Raw genomic sequence first — 23,435 nt, 5'->3', positions numbered from 1 at the left:
ATTCCAGGGGGCCGGCCCAGTGGCACAACGGTTAAGCTCACACATCCTGCTTCTCGATGACCTGGGGTTCGCCGGATCGGATCCCGGGTGCGGACATGGCACCACTTGGCACGCCATGCTGTGGCAGGCATCCCACATATAAAGTAGAGGAAGATGGGCATGGATGTTAGCTCAGGGCCAGTCTTCCTCAGCAAAAAGAGGAGGACTGGCAGTAGTTAGCTCAGGGCTAATCTTCCTAAAAAAAAAAAACAACCCTATTCCAAGTAACTTCTGAATAGAATACTTTGATTTTATACATATATTTAAAGACAAAAAATGCATATAAATCTTGAACTCTTCTTAATAGGTTTATTCTTCATAGTAATATGGATATAGCAATTCTGAAACTATTTTGCATATATTGTATGTCTAAGCAAATGAGTAAATATTATAACGATTTTAAAAAGTAAATATTTTAATGTGGAAGCCAAGGAAGAACACTGTGAGGCGGGATTAAAAATGGAGGCATAATTATAAATTCATAACTTCTAAAATACATTTTTCCAGCCCTGGCACTGAAAGGTCGTAGTAACAATGACACTCCAGCAGCAATAAATGAGTGCAACCAGCATCCAAAGCTTTATTTCGAAATACTAGTCCTGACTAAAAAAACCAAAGCTCCTTGAAGAAATGGTTGATTCCAGGCCCGGGGAAAAGATAAAAGAGGAACGTAGAATATCTTGTGCCAAAAAGGAAGGAACTTCACAATAAGATGCTGGGGGCCATGTCAAAAAGACTCAGGAGCCAGCTGAAGGGGACTCCTGCAGGTCAAATCTTAAAAAATTTGAGCATCGAAATAAGTGATGATAATGGACTATAACCCACTGAATAAAACAAGAAATCAGGGCTGGCCCCGTGGCCGAGCGGTTAAGTTCGTGCGCTCCGCTGTAGGCGGCCCAGTGTTTTGTTGGTTCGAATCCTGGGCGCGGACATGGCACTGCTCATCAGACCACGCTGAGGCAGCGTCCCACATGCCACAACTAGAAGGACCCACAACGAAGAATATACAACTATGTACCGGGGGGCTTTGGGGAGAAAAAGGAAAAAAAATAAAATCTTTAAAAAAAAAAAAACAAGAAATCATGTGTCCGTACTGATAAATAGATAAGTAAATAAATAAGTGGAATGCCTTTTTACAATAGAATGTTTTAAAGAAATATATGAGAAATGATGGAATTAGAAAAATCACCATTTTGAAACCATTATAGTAAAAACTGATTCAGGCAAAACTCATCAACAGATGCTAAATCTGTGGGGTGCAAGAGAACAGGGTATTTTCATAATCTCAAAATACCTCCCCACCAATTCTTAATTACAAAGGAAAATACGATAACTTGGCAGTGAATAAGACTGGCAGACACTATCTTAGAGAAGCGACAAAAATTAACGTCATAAACAGACAAACTAACATAATGCACTTTCTGATGTGGTGCACTGAGAAAGACATGACATCACTTACCTACTTTTCCTGCCAAAAATACATACACTGTTTCTCAACATGAAGAAACATCAGAAAAGCCGAAATTGAGGGACATCCTCTAAAAATCTGAGGAATTGTTGTAGAATAAAGACAACTAAAAAGACATGACAACTAAATGAAATGCATGGTCCTGGATTGGACCTATACTAGAGCAAAAAAATGCTACAGAGAACATTAGGACAACTGATGAAACTGCAATATGGACATTAGACTGAAAGTATTGGATCAATGTTAGATTTTCTGAATTTCCTAATTGCACTGCAGTTATATATAAGACAATATCCTTGTTCTTAGTAACTACATTCTGAAGTATCAATGGGTAAAGGGGCATGATAGATGCAATCCAATTTTTCAAATGGCTCAGGAAGGATTACATATATTTTTATTTATGGGTATAACAATACAGCAAATGTGGCAAATGGAAAAAATTGGAGATTTGGGTAAAGGGTATTATGGAAGTTCTCCGTATTATTATTACAATCTTTCAGTAAGTTTGAAATTACCCCGCACGCACAATTTTTTTTAAAATCATATTAACCATGTACACAGTATGACATTCATCTCTCTTCTACGTGGACCTGTGAGTTGGCAGTTTGGCTTACACTCCACTTTCTCTTTGCCACTATGTTCTCTGCCTCCAGAGGACTAGTGACTAGTACTCTGAGGCAGGCACGTATTCAATGAGGCGTTAAAAAAAATAGGAACACAAGCTCTGAACATCAGATGCTAAGATCTAAAAAGTCCACACATGTTTGCAAAACTTCCAAGTCCTCCCCTGCTGACATTAGAAAGGCATTGCTGCATGTGTCTCATGTCCTGAGCTTCCCCCGGATAATCCCACATGACTTTCCCAACTCACGGATTTTCCATTTGGTCACCCACTCAACCTTCAGCACAGTCATATCTCTTGCAGAGCTAAAAATAGCCATTCTATCAAGTGGGAAGTTAAATAAAGTACTATTTACAGTGAAGAAGATAACTTCCCTAAGACTATTTTTTTAATGATGACAACGTATCAGCAAATCAAGGTTCTGGACAAAATAAAGGCACGAAAAGTGCTCTGTTGCATGAAGTTTATCACTAATTCTTAGCTCAGTGGATAGGAATGCCAGCTCTGGAGTCAGAGCTCTTGGATTCAAATCCTGAATTTGTCCAGATGCATAACTCTGGGCAAGCTCCTTAACTTTCCTGATCCTGTTTCCATGGCTTTCAAATAGAGGTTGATAATAGTGCCTACCCACGGACAGATCTCACAGCCATCATGTTGAACAGAGAAGCCAGAAAAAACAGAGTACGTAATATACCCCTCCACTTAGGTGAAGTGCAAGAACAAGCAAAACTATGGAACAGAGGTCAGAATAGTGGCCACCTTTGTGATGGAAGAGTACTGACTGGGAAGGGGCACACGGGAGCCTTCCAGGAGGTGGAAACGTTTCCCTTGAGCTGGGGGGTGGTTACACAGGTATATGTAAACATCCATTAAGCTATACATTAAAAATTTGTTACATCTTGGGGCCTAGCCCTGTGGCCCAGCGGTTAAGTTTGCGCGCTCCACTGCAGGCGGCCCAGTGTTTCGTCAGTTCGAGCCCTGGGCACGGACATGGCACTGCTCATCGAGACACGCTGAGGCGGCATCCCACATGCCACAACTAGAAGGACCCACAACTAAGAATATACAACTATGTACCGGGGGCCTTCGGGGAGAAAAAGGAAAAAAATAAAATCTTTAAAAAAAAAAAAATGTGTTACATCTCAACAAAAATGTAAAGAAAAAGAAAAAAACCACAGTAGCAACCAAATAGAATTGTTGTGAGGATTAAATGAGAAAATGTACGCACAGTGCCCAGTACATGATAAGCATTCTATATAAAGTCAGCTGTTATTACACGTGCTTAATAATAGAATTATTATTTTTGAGATGAGTCTACTTTTCTTTTTACCACCCCTCTGTTCTTACAGTTTTTCATACCATTTCAAACTTCCTTCTCTTGCTTTTGCAGCTTTATATTGTTCTCCTTGTATTTAAATAAAGCAATTATATAGTTTAGAACATTTTGAAGAACATTTTTTTAAAAAGTAAATAAGGTAGCCAAAAATACAGGCACTTGGGGGCCAGCCCAGCAGCACAGTGGTTAAGTTCACACGTTCCACTTCCGTGGCCCAGGGTACTCCAGTTTGGTTCCTGGGTGCGGACCTACGCACTGCTTGTCAAGCCACGCTGTGGCAGGCATCCCACATATAAAGTAGCAGAAGATGGGCATGGATGTTAGCCCATGGCCAGTCTTCCTCAGCAAAAAGAAGAGGATTGGCAGCAGATGCTAGCTCAGGGCTAATCTTCCTGAAAAAACAAAAGAAAGGGGACGGCTCGGTGGCACAGCAGTTAAGCGCACACGTTCCACTTCAGCGGCTGGGGGTTCACTGGTTTGGATCCCAGGTACGGACATGGCACCAGTTGGCATGCCATGCTGTGGTAGGCGTCCCACATATAAAGTGGAGGAGGATGGGCACAATGTTAGCTCAGGGCCAGTCTTCCTCAGCAAAAAGAAGAGGATTGACAGCAGTTAGCTCAGGGCTAGTCTTCCTCAAAAAAAAAAAAAAGAAAAGAAAAATACAGGCACTTGGAAATAACACTACATCAATGGAAATCAGCATGGAAGCCATCAGATGTTAATGGACTACAGATCCACAAGAGCTCATCTGGATAATGAGTAGACACCAGGGCCAGGCTTTCCTTTCCAGGAAGTTCTAAATTCCAGAGGAAGTTTAAAGGGAAAGAAATTCAAGAAAAGGGTAAACAAAAAATGATGCCTTTGAAACTTTTTTAAAGGAAACATTACCAATCCATCCATCTCTGCTGAGCCAGCTCTCACTCTGAAGATCATTTTCAAGTTTCTTTGACCTGGTAAATTCTCTTAAATGTTACCCTCAGTTAGGTTGGTCACACAGTTATTTTTTCAGACTTACCTTTATAAAAGCATAGCCAACACCATTATCCGTAATGGTGAGACCAAGGGAATCCTCAGACTTATAGACATCCACTTCTTTTCTGATCCCTTTCACGTGGGCAAATATGAAATCTTCAAGACCTAGCTGTCCTCCTAAGAGTTTTTCCATGTCAACTTTAGGGGTGTTTAAAGTGCAATACAAGATCTGCAAGAAGAAAGAAATATTTTAGGTCAGTTTCCATCAGGATACCGTTCTAGTCATTAGTTTAATAAATATTTGAGTGAAATAGTCCAGAACTTATGATGCAGAAGGTTACATCATTACTTTTAGGTCATACGTATTGAGTGTTTCCCATAGGGCAGGCTCTGTGCTAAGCAATTTACATCCATTATCTCATTTAATCCCCACAATCACTTTATAAATACATTACCATCTCCATATTACAGATGAGGAAATCGAGGCTGAGTGAGAGTAAGTAACTTGCCTAAGATCACAAACCCAGCACTTGTCAGAGCCAAGATTCAAGTTTAGGGCTTACCAACTTCCAAGTGGTTTAAACTCCTATGTTACCCGCCATTTAGAATGCCGAAATCGAAGGCTGTGTTCCCAAAGGGAAGGTTGTGATCTGTATGCTACCATGAAAATATAGGTAAGACTACTTTCGAAAAGTGGCGAATTTTTTTTTTAAATAAGGCAAACTTTATCTTGCATTATAATGCTTGAGAAGAGTAATTTAATTAGTGAATGAGGTGCTAAAAATAAAAAGGTCTAAAACCTGGCTAAAATGGAACTTAAAGACTAATTAAGCCAATCCCTTAATTTTTTTTTTTGGAATTTTTAATTTTTTTAACTGCAGAAACATTGGTTTATAGCATCATATAAATTTCAGGTGTATACCATTACATTTCAATTCCTGTGTAGATTACATCACGTTCACCACCCAAGACTAATTATAATCCATCACCATACACACATGTGCCTAATAACCCCTTGTCCTCCCCCGCTTCCCCTTAGGTAACCACCAATCTAATCTCTCTCTATGTGATTGTTTGTTGTTGTTTTCATCTTCTATTTATGAGTGAGATCATACAGTATTTGACTCTCCCTCTGACTTATTTCACTCAGCATAATACCCTCAAGGTCCATCCACGTTGTCACAAATGGCCGGATTTCATCATTTCTTATGGCTGAGTAGTATTCCATTGTGTATATATACCACGTCTTCTTTATCCATTCATCCATTGATGGGCACCTATGTTGCTTCCAAGTCTTGGCTATCGTGAATAATGCTGCAATAAACATAGGGGTGCATGTATCTTCACACATTTGTGTTTTCATGTTCTTTGGATAAATACCCAGCAGTGGAATAGCTGGATTGTATGGTAGTTCTATTCCTAATTTTTTGAGGAATCTCCGTACTATTTTCCAAAGTGGCTGTACCAGTTTGCGTCCCACTAGCAGTGTATGAGAGTTCCCTTCTCTCCACATCCTCTCCAACACTGTTGTTTCCTGTCTTGTTAATTATAGCCATTCTGATGGGAGTGAGGTGATATCTCATTGTACTTTTGATTTGCATTTCCCTGATAGTTAATGATGTTGAACATCTTTTCCTTTGCCTGTTGGCCATCTGTAAATCTTCTTTGGAGAAATGTCTGTCTAGATCTTTTGCACAAATTTTTAATTGGGTTGTTAGTTTTCTGTTGTTGAGATGTATGAGTTCTTTATATATTTTGGATATTAACCCCTTATCTGATACATGGTTTGCAAATATCTTCTCCCAATTGTTAGGTTGTCTTTTCGTTTTGTTGATGGTTTCCTTTGCTGTGCAGAAGCTTTTTAGTTTGATGTAGTCCCATTGGTTTATTTTTTCTGTTGTTTCTCGCTGGGTCAGACATGGTACTTGAAAATATGCTAAGACTGATATTAAAGAGTGTACTGCCTATGTGTTCTTATAGAAGTTTAATGGTTCCAGGTCTTACATTCAAGTCTTTAATCCATTTTGAGTTAATTTTTGTGTATGGTGTAAGATAATGGTCTACTTTCATTCTTTTCCACATGGCTGTCCAGTTTTCCCAACACCATTTATTGAAGAGACTTTCCCTTCTCCATTGTATGTTCTTGGCTCCCTTGTCGAAAATTAGCTGTCCACAGATGTGTGGGCTTATTTCTAGGCTCTCGATTCTGTTCCCTTGATCTGTGTGTCTCTTTTTGTGTCAGTACCCTGCTGTTTTGGTTACTATGGCTTTGTAGTACATTTTGAAACCAGGGAGTGTGATATCTCCAGCTTTGTTCTTTTTCCTCAGGGTTCCTTTGGCTATTCAGGGTCTTTTGTTGTTGCATATAAATTTTAGGATTCTTTGTTCTATTTCTGTGAAAACTGTTGTTGGAACTTTGATAGGCAATCCCCTAATTTTCAAAAAGAGGGAACTGAGGTCTGGAGAGGTTAATGCAACTTGGTCAAATTCACATCCTGGTAGAAACAGAACAAAAAACTGGAACTGTGGAAAGTCATGTGGAGATTTTAAAGGGACTTCTTATGTTTACCAAGTCTTTATTTGACCTCATCTTCCTTCAAAAATATGATTCATTTTGCTAAACTCTGCTGTGCTACTCTTAAGTTTGTGAACCATAATTTGGGTAATTTGTGGGGCCCAAATACAAAATTATGGAAGAGGAGAAGAAGGACTGAGAACATGTCATTGGTTTAAAAATTATGTTCAACAAACATTTATTGAGTATCTTCTGTGTATCAAACCAAAGAAGGATATTTTAACACAGCTGTTTTATAGCGAAACAGCTAAATGAAAAATTTTTTAATTTGATTATCAAGTAATGTTTGCCACAGATATTAACCCTTCCTCCATCCCTGAGCCTTGCTTCAGCCCCCACTTTCAGCCCTTTCCCTGTGTCCCCAAGTTTCACAGCATTCCGGATTCCCACTGGAACCTTGAGCCTTAACACATCCTTAAGTCTCACCCTCAGATGCGGTGCAATTACTACTTATTAAACGGCTTTTTAAGCCACATCAAAACGCGAATTGGAAGAGCTCTCCCTGTTACGCAGTTAAAGGTGCAGCAAACTCTGACCAATCCCAAAGGTGGAGGAAAGCAGCTAGTGACAAGGACAAGGGAGAGGCCACAGGATACAAAAGAATGAATGTCTCCAGGGAGAAACTACTGCCCCTGCCCTTCCTTCTTCCCACCAGGTCTGTGGGGACCTGTGTTAACTGGTGGGCCTTTAATTTAACCCTCGTGTTCCCCGGGAGGACATCATATATTTGGCTTTGCAGTTAGTAAGTTTTTGCAAATATTCTCCAGGGTAAAAAATGTATTATTCACAGAGGGGGAAAAAAAACACATTTAAACCAAGAATGGCTCCTATTTCGTATTCTAATTGTGAGATCAATGGTATAATTAGTCCACTAACAAAAATCATGAATAAAGTTTAGAGGAGGGAAAGGAGTATGCGTACACCCCTGACTCTCTGACTCCCTTCTCAAAATGATGGCAAGTGAGTAGAAGAAATAAACAGTTCAGGGGAAGGCCCCTGGCCAAGTGATTAAGTTCGCATGCTGTGCTTAAGGCGGCCCAGGGTTGCGTCGGTTCGAATCCTGGGCGTGGACATGGCACCGCTCATCAAGCCATGCTGAGGCGGCATCCCACATGCCACAACCAGAAGGACCCACAACTAAAATATACAACTATGTACCAGGGGGCTTTGGGGAGAAAAAGGAAAAATAAAATCTTTAAAATAAATAAATAAATAAGCAGTTTTCTCCTTGTTCTTTTTTCAGTGAATCTGTTCATGGTATTCAGAGGGGATCCCAACCACCACTAATATAAAAGCAACTTACCAATTAGATAGGAAATAAAACATTGAAATATAACGGTGATATAACAAGGTACGGAAAAAGCCCAGAAAAGGAAATCCCACACAAAGTGAACTTCTAGTCACTAAGCCACTTCCTTTCTTTCAATTTTTCACATGCTCGCTGCAGAGCAAATACGAGACTTCCTGTAAGTATAACCCCTTCCATTGTGCTCCCTCCCCTAGAGAATAACGTTCCAAGCCAGGCAGCCAAATGTTGGCAGGCAAGATACTGCACTTTTTTTTCTGAAGGTAGTGGAGCCAGCTATATCCTTCACGGATGGAGCTGCACAGGAAGTTGTGGTGAAAACCTTCAGGGATGTAATGGTCACTGGGAGGCGGAGGAAGAGCCCTCTGCAGCAGCAGGTCACTAAAGCTCCGCCACTTCAGGTCAGCTCTTCATGCGAGAATAAAAACCTAACACACAATCGCAATGCACAACTACCAGCAAATATATCTGTAAGTACACAATAAAGGGCTAGAAATGCAAACACATCCTCATAGATACTGTATTTCGAACTGAAAAACAAGAAAGTGATACACCACTTTCTTTTTTGTTTGTTTGTTTGGGTTTTTTTAAAGATTTTATTTTTGCTTTTTCTCCCCAAAGCTCCCCGGTACATAGTCGTATATTTTTAGTTGTGGGTCCTTCTAGTTGTGGCATGTGGGATGCCTCCTTAGCATGGCTTGACGAGTGGTGCCATGTTCGTGCCCAGGATCCGAACCAGCGAAACCCTGGGCCACCGAAGCAGAGCGCACGAACTTAACCGCTCGGCCACAGGGCCGTCCCCATATACACCACTTTCTAAATGCTACAGAGTTCGTGCTCATTCGCCCACTCATCAATTATTGACTGGACACCTGCTCTTTGCAGGTTCTGTGCAGCACGCTGGATGTACAGAGATAAATACGACAGTCCCCATACACAAGGAAGTCCCCGGCTGGTAGCCACTCCGCTGAGGTACAGTGAGGCAGCACAGAACCAACTGTACTATACTAAAAATCATTAGTATTCAAACCAAAAGGAACCTCAAATGCATCACGAACTTTCCTACCTTCATTCATACATTTCCTTCAACTCAAAATCTGAAACGCCTGCCCAGCCACTCCGCCCCTCTGTCCTTGTCTATTGAGACTCTGCTCAGATATGACCTCCCAGGTGGAATCAATCACTCTTTCTTTGCTCACATCATTAAATCTAATACCTCATTCGAGCGTGTGAGTCACCCTGCCTGGAAGTCCAATTGGTTTAACATACATATTTGTCCCTCTCAGAGAGACGAGATCTTAGTCATCTTTCTCTCTGCTACAATGTCTAACACTGTGCCCTGCCCAGTTTACATCAGAATGGCATTTACATGCGCTTACCTCATTTAACACAACATTCCTGTCTACTAGGTTTTATTATCCTCATTTTGTAGATGAGAAAATTATGTCTTTATCCAAATAACACAGCTAATAAATGTTTAATGTTAAAAGAAAACATGACAGACAAAAACAAGAAAAGAAACAGTGAAGTGGTCATGTTATCAACGTTCCTCCAAGAAATATTTGCTTCCGGAGTTAAGTACACTGGATGAAGGGTAGTAAGATATAGTATTTAACACTGGGCTTTTCTGTACTCTGGTGAACAAACTAAACTAAATCAAAAGGAAATAAACTTGGGGCCAGCCCGGTGGTGTAGTGGTTAAGTTCACGAGCTCTGCTTTGGCTCCCTGGGGTTCGAGGATTCAGACCCTGGGTGTGGACCTAGCACCGATCATCAAGCCATGCCGTGACGGCATCTCACATAGAGTAGAGGAAGATTGGCATAGATGTTCGCTCAGCAACAATCTTCTTCAAGCAAAAAGAGGAAGATTAGCAAGAGATGTTAGCCCAGGGCCAATCTTCCTCACAAACAAAAATAAATAAACTCATGGCAAGTACAAGGAAAACGATCCATCCATTAGATACAATATTTCTGATGTGTGTCATTGTAAAACAAAATCCTTAGCATCTTCTGGGGCATCCATATTTGGTGCTTTACCACCATCATTGCCCATTTTCATCAGAGAGATGGAGTACTCACGGCTACTCCATTTTCTAGAGCAGCACTCTCCAACAGAAATGTAACACAAGCCACAGAAAATTTTCTTTTTTTTAAATGTCTTTTTTTTTTTTTTTTAAAGATTGGCACCTGGGCTAACAACTGTTGCCAATCTTTTTTTTTTTCTTTCTGCTTTATCTCCCCAAACCCCCCTGTACACAGTTGTATATCTTAGTCGCAGGTCCTTCTAGTTGTGGGATAAAATTTTCTAATAGTCACATTAAAAAACATAAAAAGAAACAGGCGAAATTAGTTTAATTTACTCAATTATACAATCCCATATATCTAGAAGATTATCATTTCAACATATAATCAGTATAAAATTGAGATAGTTTACATTTTTTATTAAGTTTTTAAGATCTTACTCAGTTTGGACCAGCCATTTTTAAAGTGCTCAGTATCTATACTTGGCTTGCAGCTACCATGTTGGGCAGCTCAGGCGTAGAATCTCATGTCTTTATCAGTTTTATACTTTGTATTTTTCCCACCTCCATATACTGCACGTCATTCCCTTGGCCAGAAATGCCATAGCTTAAACCCAACTTCTAAACCCAGTCTTTAGACCCTGTCAAAATCTTCCCCACCCGACAAAGCCTAACCAAACTACTACATTTTCTATTATCACACTAGACTAACGTTATTTCTTCATTTTCTATATACCAATTAAATTTTATACATCCTTTGTAGGGCTCACCATATGCTTCTTTGTAAACTTTTAGTAGGTAGGGATTTATTTTATCGTCTTATTTGTCTTATCATGTGTCTATCACTGTGCCTTATCTAAAGGGAGACATGGATTAATTCAAGGAGCCGGATGACGGAAGGCCTTGCGTTGTTATTGTGCCAGACATCAATATCTGTGGTATCCATTCCCCTCCCCCTGATTTTCCTTTGGAAACTTCTCCTTCTCCATTTTAAGCCATATGGTAACTTGAGTAGGAATGACCCCATCCTCAGTTCCACGAGGAATGAATCATAATTAGGCTTAAATCAGTTAATAACTAATTCATACATAATCCACTTTAGGCCAACAAGATCCAAGAAAGAATTTGTTGGGGTTTCTGGGGAAAGAATCCTCTTCTCTTTTCCACAGAAGCTACTGGAAAGGTGGATCTCCCTCTCTGCCTCTCTTTCTACCTACTATCTCATTTTATCCTTAAAAAACAACTCAGTGAGGTACATGGTGAATTTTGTTTCTTTTAAGCACTGATGTATTATGCATCTATATCCTAATTTCATATCCTATTCTCTATCGAAAACATCAGGCACAAATAAGTGCCTTCCCCTTACTTCCAATATCAGCAAAATAAATAGACCTCTAAGAGGAGCTATATCATCCTTGTAAGGGTTGTTAAAAAGAAAAAAAAGAAAAGATAAAAGGAGAGGAAAGAGAAGAAAACGAGAGATTCAAAGGTAAGAGACTTGGCTCTAGTTCCAATTCTGTCCTCCCAGTGAGCTCAGTCAAGGGTCCTCATGGACATCATGGCGTTAGTAAAGCTTGGTCTGTATCACAGGGTTGTCACAAAAAGTCCATAAGAGAGTATATATAAAAGTATTTTTTAAGTAAAAATTCTTTATAAAGGTTATTATTATTCCTGGAATACAGGTACTTCTTGTACAATAATATTTACACCCATGCTTGTTAGCTTCTTAAATTGCAAGACTTTTCCTGAAGAAATCAGATTTTGCTCCTTTTTAATGTCATAACCAGAATGGATTTCATTTTTCCCCATAAATTACATTATCCTTCAACTTTTTTATTGTTGAAGGATAACTCGTGGACAGTATTACCATGAATTTATATTTCAATTGCTATTTTCCAATTCTTATCACATAGTTATAATTACTCACCCTTGAAACTCAATGTGGCTAGGATGATAAAAGTCTGAACCACTGTACAGAGCCATTAATGTAAATCAATACTGCTTTTTCTCTCCATTATAGATTCCACAAATGTGCTTTGTGAATAGGGTTAAATAAATCATTTGTCATTAGTGCTTCAAAAGATATTCTGGCCCACAAACAGGTTACAAATCTGTCCAAAAACACAAATTCATTTTTAAAACCCCAGTAAGTCCATTTCCAACTTTCTTTTATTTAATGCTTTTCTTACACAGGAACTCAGTTGGCCAAAGATTCCACATGTTCCAAAGGTCCCTGGAAGAAGTTATGGGCTTGTGTAGCTGGCATTCCATTATTCATGGATGTGATTTTAAATATACTCAACTGGAACAGTGACCTTTTGTGCTTATCTAAAGTAGCAGTCCAGTCACATACTGTGTAAGGAAGTTTTGGTCAATGATGGACCACATATATGACAGTGGTCCCATGAGATTTGTATCACATGACCTAGGTATGTCGGAGGCTATACCATCCAGGTTTGTGCAAGTACACTCTATGATGTTCACACAATGATGAAATCACCCAAAGACACATTTCTCAAAATGTGTCCCCATTGTTAAGCGATTCATGACTGTATAGTAATTTAAAAATTAAAAATGCCCAAACTTCCCAGGTTAATCTTTCACAATTTTTTTTTGTTTTTCTGATAATATGGAGACATGCTGGGGTACGTGAGATCAGTTTTCTCTTAACTCTTGGACACAGGATCAGTCACTCTGCTGATTCAGAGGACGGTACTCCATGAGCTGGCAAGAGTGGGGAACACACGTGCTTTTATTACACAATAGTAGCAACCCCTAATACTTCCGTCCTGTCATTCTCATGAAGGATTTGTGACTCCTGAGGCAGAGTGTGGCCTTCGTTTTGCCCCATTCCTCGTTCCTCTGGAAGAACTTGTACAACCTTTGTCCTTCGTTAAGCAACACATTACTCTATTATTAAATATTTTAACACAATTACTTTCCTCCATTTCAATCTATCCCAAGAATCTTGCTAACTTTTTACATGTTTTCTAAAAGAAGCATTATAGAAATTACAGTCAATGTCATTATAGAAAATACAGAAAGTATACAATAATAAACCTAGTAATTAACTAAACCACACTTTCATCAGGAGTTAATAAACTAGAAAACCACTTGGATTATGTTTCTTAATGACTAAGGTTTATCTGGTTTTTTTCTTTTTTTTTTTAAAGATTGGCACCTGAGCTAACATCTGTTGCCAATCTTTTTTTTTTTTTTTTTCGCTTTTTCTCCCCAAATCCCCGCAGTACATAGTTGTATATTTTAGTTGTGGGTCCTTCTGGTTGTGCCATGTGGGACGCCGCCTCAGCATGGCCTGACGAACGGCACCATGTCTGCGCCCAGGATCCGAACTGGCAAAACCCTGAGCCACCAACGCGGAGCACGTGAACTTAACCACTCGGCCACAGGGCCAGCCCCTGGTTTTTTTCTTATTGTCTAAGTCTCAAAGACTTTTTCTCAAAAAGAGGAAAAGAAAAGATGATTTAACCTACATCTGGTTAATTGCCCTTATGGTAACAGGAATTAAAAATCACCTGAAACTAAGAACAGAATAATTATTGGAGGGGAAAAACACTACCTATTTACCCTGAGTGCTTGAACAGCAGGGGCTTGCTCTAGCCAAGCCAGGGACAGAATTATGTTACTCAAAACCTTTCCAAAAAGCTGGATGTCTTATGCTACATAGTTCCCTCAAAATATTTGGTAAATGTGTTGTACCAAGGAACTTCTAGAACTCAAACAATTCTTCAGTTAGTCACAGACTGCTCATCCCTCTTAGCTGTACCCGGTTTGGATACTGCTCCCACTTCCAGTAAAGTACTTGAAAGTGAAGGAACCGGGGAGACAGAGGCCTGGAAGAATAGAAAAATAAAGTCAAACTTTAGGGTCCAAAAAAACATTACTTGATTACCCAAGAGCACCAGGTACTTTCACATATTACCTCATTTAATCCTCACAACAATTCTATATGAGAGGTATTATTATATACCCATTTTTTACAGATTAGAAAATAAAGGTTTAGAAATCTTGCCATTTGTGACAACGTGGACGGACCTTGCAGGCATTATGCTAAGTGAAATACGTCAGACAGAGAAAGACAAATACCACGTGATCTCACTTACATGTGGAATTGAAAACAAACAAGCTCATAGATACAGAGAACAGACTGGTGGTTGCCAGGGGCAGGGGTGGTGGGTGGGCAAAATGCGTGAAGGGGTCAAAAGAAACAAAATTCCAGTTATAAAATAAATAAGTCCTGGGGATGTAATGTACAGCATGGTGACTGTAGTTAATAACACTGTACTGTATATTTGCAAGTTGCTAGGAGAGTAGATCTTAAAAGTTCTTGGCACAAGAAAAAAATATTGTAACTACATGTAGTGATGGATGTTAACTAGACTTGTGGTGATCATTTCACAACACATAGAAATCTTGAATCATTATATTGCACACCAAAAAGTGACGTAATGTTCTATGTCAATTATACTTCAATAAAAAAATAAAACCATAGAAGGAACAATGGCTTAGAGAGACAGAAAGGTGTGCGCAGGGTCACACAGGCCATAATTGGTGCAAATGGGACTCCATCTCCGATTGTCCAACCCCAGCTCTTCTCCCTGCAATGTTGCCTCTCTGGCACCTAATATCTACACAGGGAGGTCTAAGCTACTGACCACTTCCTAAAGCATCAGCTCAGCTAATCCTTGCAAGCAGGTCATGAAGGCAGGCATCACTGGGCCCCGTGCAGAGGAGAAAACCAGCTCAGACCCATGAAGCGATTTGTCTAAGGTCACACAGCTAGTGAATGACAGAGTCAAAACTGGAATTCAGACTTTGGGCTTTTTCTAAGCCATGATACTGTAGCCATGATGTAAATATAAACTCAGCTTTGAATTTAAAACTAGAAGGCCGAGACAGCACAGTTTTTGCTCTATATGGAGCCAAATACACTATGTTTATCCAATAAACCACTCACTTCCTAAAAGGATTTAAAACAGCTTACAAAAAGGAACTATTTGTAATTGGACTTTAAAAGTCAGACATATTAGATGATTAATAAATATCAAAAAATTAATGACATTATTGTTTAATTTGATTTACTTTAACTTTTAAATTATTTCTTCCAGTTAAATGATTTTAAAACTGACTAGTTACACTCATTTCTTTGTATTATAAACACAGTCGCTTAAAACCTCAAGCCTACTATTTTCCCAGTATAATATGTGTAGTAAATTTCTAAGTTTTTTTTTAAATATACATTATGTTATATACACAGTGCCTTTGCCCTCACCTTGTCAATGGCCACAGTCATCAAGAAACAAGTTTCACAGTTTGGAAAAGACAAAATTGGCAACAAGACAGATATTTAGAAACCTGATACTGTCAGCTCTATTTAGACCTTCATAAGGATATTGTTCAAAGCCCTGCCTCGAACTGGGTAGAACTTTCTATAAATGATTCACTTCTAAATTAGCCGCCCTGGGTCAGCAGCAGAGTCTTAAATAAAAGGTGAATCATCCTTTGTACTCTTCCTTCTTCGGTACAACTACTTTTTTCCAGCGTTTTTAGTAAGTAAAATAATATGACAAAAATAATTTTATCCAAAAAAAGGAAAGAAAATCAAATTTATATTTGTTAGTCTACCGAATGACTTCCCAGAGCAACCAAAAGAACATTGTCTTTTGCTAAAATGAAAGCTAATCAAAGCAACTATGTATCAAAGAAAATCAAAATCTCAAAGAAATCCTTGAAACACAAAAGGCTAAAAGGATAGGGACAGGTTTTAGTCTTGCCTTTGTGAACGTTACACAGACACTAAACCAACGAGGAAAAGAAATCAAATGTGTGTAGCTATATATATCATCCTGTTCCACAATATTCCTCCAGTCAGAGGAGAGACCTGAGCTTTATCCTAGTCTCATAACACTGCGAGTTACATGCCAATTTTAAAGATCATAAATCACTGTCATTCCCCTTGTCAAGTACTGTCTCAAATTTTCCAGCTTTCTAAACCACTTATCTTCTTAAATCTGTCCTCTCGTTTGACATTTAAGATGGAAGACAGCCTAAGAGGGCAAAGAGAGTCTATAACAAAGGGGACAATTTACATCTGAGACCAGTGAAGAAGTGCGGCTTGTGAAACATAATTAATATTATAAACTAGAATTATTAGTAGAGATGTATGGTTAAACTTTGCAGTTCGCCAAATGAATATACAAATACAGTTTATAAAAGATGGCTATTAGATCACAAAAGGGTCCTTAATCAAAATTTTAAGATTTGTGTTTCCACAGCATTATTAGCCCAGGACACAGACTTATGACGAAATGTGTACAAAGGACGTGATATTTAAAAACCACCCAAATGAATCATGGAAAATTGGAAAGCAAGCATGGTGAGCCCGTCAGGTGTCAAGATGGGGGAGGCTGGTCTATTCCTTACTACTCCCTAGAACAGAAATTCTGACAGAGATGAGCACTTTATGAAAAAAAGGGGCCATGCGAGAAACATCTTGAGAGAGAGAGAAAGACTGAAATTGATTTTTATTCTAAACTAGGACACCTGAAAGACATCAGGAAAATGTACTACAGAGTGACTGGGTTAGAGGTGACAAAGGAAAATGTACTACAGGGTTCCCTAGATGAGGGTGACAAAGGGTTGGGGGGAGGGGGTGGAGACAAACTCATTGATCGCCTTAGACACTTAAATTATTCATTAGAAAGTTTGAGAAGCATACAAAAATTCACCTATGGGAAGAGCTGGTGTGACACAAGTGAGGTTAGCCCTGAATCTGGGGAGCGTGTGTGAAGATTCTCCTAGGCTTGGGCTTGCGCCATTTTGAATCATTTCCCACCCCAGGGATAGAGAGCCCCAAGAACAGAGGCTGGGAAGAGGTGGAGAGCAGCTGCCAAGAAGAGAATTCTGTCACAGAACGGAGACACTTAGACACAGCCCTGGCTGAAAGACTCTTGCCTCTGCTCGAGCTGTTTATTACCAGCTCCTGCTCCCCACTCTCACAAGCAGCTTCTTCCCTCCCCCTGCTTGCCAACATTACTGCCATTCCTGCCTGTCCTGCTCCTGGGACTGGGGCAGGCGAGCAGTCAGAAGAGGGGAGGAGGACCCAGCAGGGTCAGGAGGCTTCCCGAAGAAGCTGGCGGCTATCACGGGGTTCCACCCTCAACTCCCAGGAATGTGTCACCAAGCCAGGGCCAGGACGAGGAGTACCAGAGTCTCCTGGCTCCAGGCTTCGTGCTGACACTGCGCCCTCACTACCTGCTTCTATTTTTATGCCCACACTCTTCTCTCCCATCCTCTCCCCAAATGCCTCTAATTCAAAACCTTCCTTACTGCCCAGCAAACTGGCTTGTATACTGTTGGTGCTTAATTAGCAAATGTTTGATAAACTTTCTCACATCATATTCTTCTTTTTCCTCTTCTCGTAGGCAATTTGGTTATAACTGGGATGACCCCAGGTCCCAGCTTACCCCTGTTGTCCCAAAGTAATTATTAATACCATCCCTTTCATTCTCTCAAGTGTCTGGGTTTAGAATATAAATTATATGGCCACCTATTTATAATGCATCTTCTGTTAAGTTGACCAAATAAGTATGTTCCCATTTCAGGATGGTAAGACTAAGATAGTACAGGACAAAAGGAAAAACATGTGATTTGGATTTTGAGGAAAGGCAGTGATAGAGTTCTTCCTTTACCCCTTAGCATCTAAGCAATCTTCCCCAGAAGCTTCTTGGGAACAAATATCAGTGTCCATGACTTGAGCATAATTAAGATTCTAGGAGACTCAATGAGTGTGAGGAGAATTGAGAATGACTCTAAATGTTCAGTGGTGGAAGGGAGAAGAATAGAATTATACGCTGAGACACATTTTGTCACAGATATTCTCTATGCCTAGAAATATGACACAAAGAAACATCAGCATTACTAAAGAGTTATTTTTGGCTCAGGAGAAACAAGCATTGACAAAGACAATGCAAAACAATTCTGAATAAACTGGTATATTTACTACTCTGAGATCTTCGACTTTGTGGACTGAAATAGTTTATTAGGTTTATACTAAACTTTATTGAGGAAGTTCTCATCAGAAGAGTCCAGATTAGTCACTACAATGTAGATTTCTACGCTGAGATAACTTAGTTTGAGGGTCATGTATACAGATATACTTTTAAATTTGTTTTCCTTATTTTCTCAGATTAGGCAAAGTGTAGGAGAATGAAAATTTTACAGGTCTAGAATAGACAAATCACGAGGAAAATTTGCAAAAAAAAAAAAAAGTATCAAAAAATGGCCAGAGAAAGCATCTTTTTTGAGGGAAAGAGAACTAACATTTATTAAACAATTGCTCTAGATACCCAATAAGCTATTTCATTCCATTCTCAAACAATCCTATAAGGTAGATATTATTTGTACATTTTCCCAGTGAGAAAACTGAGGCCAAAAGATGGCATCTCCAGGCATCAAACCCAAGGCATGCCACCCTACACTGAAATTCACCTCCCCATCAGACTGACCCCAGAGCTTTCCTATCAGCCGCCTGACTCTCCATCTTTCCTAGGACCCCATAAGCCTGCAAAATAGCCAAGCAACATGTGGAGCTTTGAGAGTCTACAAAAGCCTGAAACCCCAAATTTAACAAACCCACCACCTGTTCCACTCTGTATAATTACAATCCTAAAAGACTGACCCTAAAAGTATAAAACCCACAGGAGGTCTTCCCACTGGTTTTCCCTTCTTGTTGCTTTCCCATTTTGTCCCCCTTGTCTCCTAATTTCACAGTGTAGAGCAAGTACTGAACGTCAAGCAACCCAGCATAACCGCAGTGTTGCAGGGGGAGGGTGGTGATGTTGGCCTCTAAGGAAAAAGACTGAAATTTTGTAGAGCTTTTTTGGTTGTTACAATGATTGTCACACCACTGGCACTCAGGAGAGACAGGGATGAGGTAGGAATACTATATGAACTCTAAGGTTCAGAGAGGCCCAGCTCAGTGAAGAGCTGGGTGACATTCTGCATGATTTTCAGATGTCTTACTAGTTACTCATGGTGGGAAGAGAAAATATATAGTTACTTAAGCTCAGACCCTGTGTTACAGATAAAGTATGTTTTGTTATGAATTTTCCTGGACTGCAATTACCGTGTGAATCAAGGGAAGACTGATTTCTTTGTGCAGAACCTTACCAAGAATTGTTCATCATTTCAGAAAAGTTGCTGACAGTAATTTCCAGGGGTTCTGGTAAGAAGAATTATTTCAGGTAAGATAGCATGGGTTAAATGGTGATAGCAGGTAGTCAACAATAATTCCTTCCTCCTTAACACTCATGATGTGCTTCCCTTCCCCCACTCACCTTTCCATAAAAGCCAGAAAATTAAGATAGGAAGGGGGCAGTATAAAGAATACAGAAGGAGAAAGGGAGTAAGAGGAGTGATGACCAGCACCTAATACCTAACGAAACCCAGAACACACTGCTGGTATCAAATGTAAGAAGGTTCAGGAGGTTAAATTAAGGTTCTGGCCCTGGATCACGAAGGACATAGTGTTAATGCCAATCACACAACCACTACTACATTAATGCAACATACAGATATGTAAATTGTTCCAAGAATGGATACAGAATTATCACATCTTCCACCTTGTTACTGTGTATCCCTCTAAGGTCACTTATAACTAACGCTGTAACTTAAGAACCTGTGACGTTCACAGACCGAGATGTAGACCCTGGATTTTAGCCATTAAAAAAAAAAAGCTGAGCCCATTTCTCTACATGTGCTTTATCTCCAGGGAGACTTTTTATATAATAGCATATATACTTTCTAAATACTCTAGTTCTTGAGCCTCTTAGCCACTACTTACTAAGGGTCAGATATGTTTCTGAAAAGCTAATATACTATCACTGACGAGGTCTAAAGTACCTTCTTGCCTTTCACTTATCCACAGAAGCCACAGGACCTCCCTGGTATTAGTCATGTCTAAGCTTCAACTTCCTACTCGATATTTGAATCTCCAAGAACTCAGCACAGCAAATAGCAGGGCTAGAGTTTCTCAGATGAGTGAGGACTGCCAGTTTTTTTAGAACCCAATCCAGTGACAGCCATCCATCCCTAATTGGCTTCCTCTTTCCTTTGTCTATCCCAAATATTTAGCCCAAAGGTATTTGTTAATTAGTTCCTTGTGTCTGAATAGTTTCAAGGAACACCTTTGGTTACCTCAGGTGATGGGGATTTTATCATAAGGAGACACACAGAAACACAAGAAGCTTTTCAGAAGACATGCAGACTTCTTAGGAATTATTGACAAGTGGCTCATCATCATTAAAGACACAATATCAGCTCTCCTGGCATGAAGGATGCTCTGTGGCCCCCTGGGACACTGCAAGGACCCTAGCGACTCTGCCATTCCCACACCTCAGGGGCTCTTTCTTAGGTCCACTCTTTCCTTCTGCCACTACCAACTGTATAGCATAGGTATATAGTGCGCTCCTAGTTGCATTAAAAGAAAAGTGGAGGCAGGGGTGTCTATACTTACACAGATGTGCACATACTTTCACACGTACACACACACTTATAAATTCATAGAGTATTTTTCTGGAAGGATGGCCAAAAATGTGGCCACAGCAGATGCTTCTGGGGAAGAGGACTAGGGAACTGTGGTTCTGGGTGACCCACTTTCTTTGAATTTTTATTATGTGCATATGTCATCTTTTCAATTAAAATAAAAACTGGTTTTAAATAACATCAGTTACTGTGCACCTCCACTGTGAACTTCCGCTTCACAGAGAGTAATTTCTTCTAGTAGATTCAGGGAATGAACAAAACACAAAAGCACAGAGACCACTTTCCTTTGTTGGTTTTTGGCGACACATTATGGACACCCTCATTACCTAAGAGCCAACAGGTGGATGGGAAGGGGCAGACCTGAGAGGCAGGGTACAATTAAGAACGCTGGAGGAGGTCAAGAGACGGGACAGGCTGGATTAGGAATAGATTTTACAAATTGATTATAGCTATCCTGCTTATATCCAGAAAGTTTTGAGGCAACTACAAAAGAACTTGTGTGACATCACCATCCCAAATTGCCAAGCAATACATTTGAAGTCAGAAAAGCAGAAAATATGCCCTAGCTTCTAAAATTTTATTTCAAGTTTATATCACTGGGCCTTACTGAATCATACAAATGGAATTCTATTTTCTAAAATGTTTATTGAGCTCAAAACACTTCATGTTTTATTTATCTCTGTTGGACAGGGAGGACTACTGGTGCTTCAGTCTGAAGCTCTCTGTCCTGCACCTGACTAACAAGAAGCGACCTGTAAATGACCATTCAAACACACCAGGCTCTCTACAGTTTCAAGGATTTCCATAGTCCAGCCACTTGCAAAGCAGACAGAGCTTTTGCTATGTTTTGTTTAGCATTTTAGTAATGTCAAAAACAGCCTCTGATTTGAAGTCTTTTTATTTCCTCAGTTTCGTTGCCACACTTTCCCGTATAGTTAGAGTTTCACAATTGTGGAATCAAAATTACATGTTGCGTATATACACTGAGAAGTAAATGTACACATGGCTCAAGACTTTTGGGGCTCTGCCATAATTTTTCCAGCCAGGCTCCATCTCACCCTTCTTTGATCTCTGCCTACCATATCCCCACCAGCATATCTGGTACCTCCGGCAGCATCCTCCATATTCCATATACATATCAGCATTATGCATAGTTTTAGTTTTACTCTTACCACCACCACTCCTATATATTGTAAGCTCCAGGCACTTGGTGCTAACCTTTTGTACGTACTGTTTCAATACTTTGTACACAAAGATGACACTCAAATATTATTGAGTGCACAAGCCCTGCAGGAATCTTCGAGCTGAAAAGTACCTTGGCTCTCCTCATCTAATTAGTGGTTCCTGAACACCTCTCTACTGATGGATGACAGGCTGACAGCCTGCGGATCAGGGAAACTTTCAAAAATTACAACATTCTCAGGCCCAAGCCCAAATCTGTAGAGGTGGAGCCCAGAAATCTATGTTTTTTTCAAAAGGTCACCAGGTGATTCTGAGATACAACCACTCACTTGGGAACCACTGATCTAGACGACCCACCCCATATCACATATGAAGAAACTGAAGGCCAACGAGATGGAAGACTCACCCAAAGCTGGACAGTGAAGAGAAGAGAACAGCAAAAAGACCAGTAGAAGACAAGGGTAAAATGGAAACTATCTGGCAGAGTTCATCAGAATGAAATAAAATATAAGCATTAAGTAAATAGAATATTATCATCATAGACAGGGAATTTTTTTTTTTTTTGAGGAAGATTAGCCCTGAGCTAACTGCTGCCAATCCTCCTCTTTTTGCTGAGGAAGACTGGCCCTGAGCTAACATCCATGCCCATCTTCCTCTACTTTATATGTGGGACGTCCACTACAGCATAGCTTTTGCCAAGCGGTGCCATGTCCACACCCGGGATCCGAACTCGCAAACCCAGGGCCGCCAAGAAGCAGAACGCACGCACTTCAGCGGTGTGCCACCGGGCCGGCCCCTTACAGGGAATCATTTTATCACAGAATGCGACAATTGAGGAATAGCTTTTTTTTTTTGAAATTATAAAATTACTTATTGAGATTAATTGAGGAATAATAGATGATGCAAAAGTGAATTTTCTAGATAACTGAACACTTAAAATTATTCCAAACTGTTGAAGGAAAGCTTTCTACAATGTATTACACCTTAGAAAAAAACAGTAAAATACACATATCACACCATAAGCTAAAGAGCTGACACCCTAGTAAGTAATAATGATAATTATGAGCGCCACTGGGAACATTTGGTGGGCAATACGCCCTTTCGGGATGTCCCCCAACTGCCTTGCTGGTGCAGTTTGTGTTTCCCTTCTCCCTCATGGATCTCCCTACCTTCCCCGCACACTCTGACCCTCTTCTCTGACCATCATTCTCTTCAGCTCAAGCTGCCATTTCTGTGCCCTGTTTCTTTCACGTGGCTGACTTTCTTTTTCTTCTCTCCAGCACATGGCCTTCATTTCTCCTGCCACTGCTGGAGTTTTCAGCATTGGGGCCACCAGAGCTTGGCT

The 23,435-nt window shown here is 40.0% G+C and overlaps 1 protein-coding gene across 1 annotated transcript in view; it reads right to left on the bottom strand.

The window, feature by feature from the left end:
* Window positions 1-23,435, bottom strand: part of GIPC2 (GIPC PDZ domain containing family member 2) — a 77,292-nt gene that overhangs the window by 40,273 nt on the left and 13,584 nt on the right. Inside the window, exon 2 of the mRNA XM_046645747.1 lies at window positions 4,484-4,669. Within this exon, the coding sequence (XP_046501703.1) occupies window positions 4,484-4,669 (186 nt within the window). The remainder of the gene's footprint in view (window positions 1-4,483; window positions 4,670-23,435) is intronic.

Source organism: Equus quagga, chromosome 18, assembly GCF_021613505.1.
Source record: "Equus quagga isolate Etosha38 chromosome 18, UCLA_HA_Equagga_1.0, whole genome shotgun sequence".
Classification (NCBI taxonomy): Eukaryota; Metazoa; Chordata; class Mammalia; order Perissodactyla; family Equidae; genus Equus; species Equus quagga.
The sequence above is the reverse complement of the archived record's forward strand: the minus strand, read 5'-3'. Positions and strand labels throughout refer to the sequence as shown.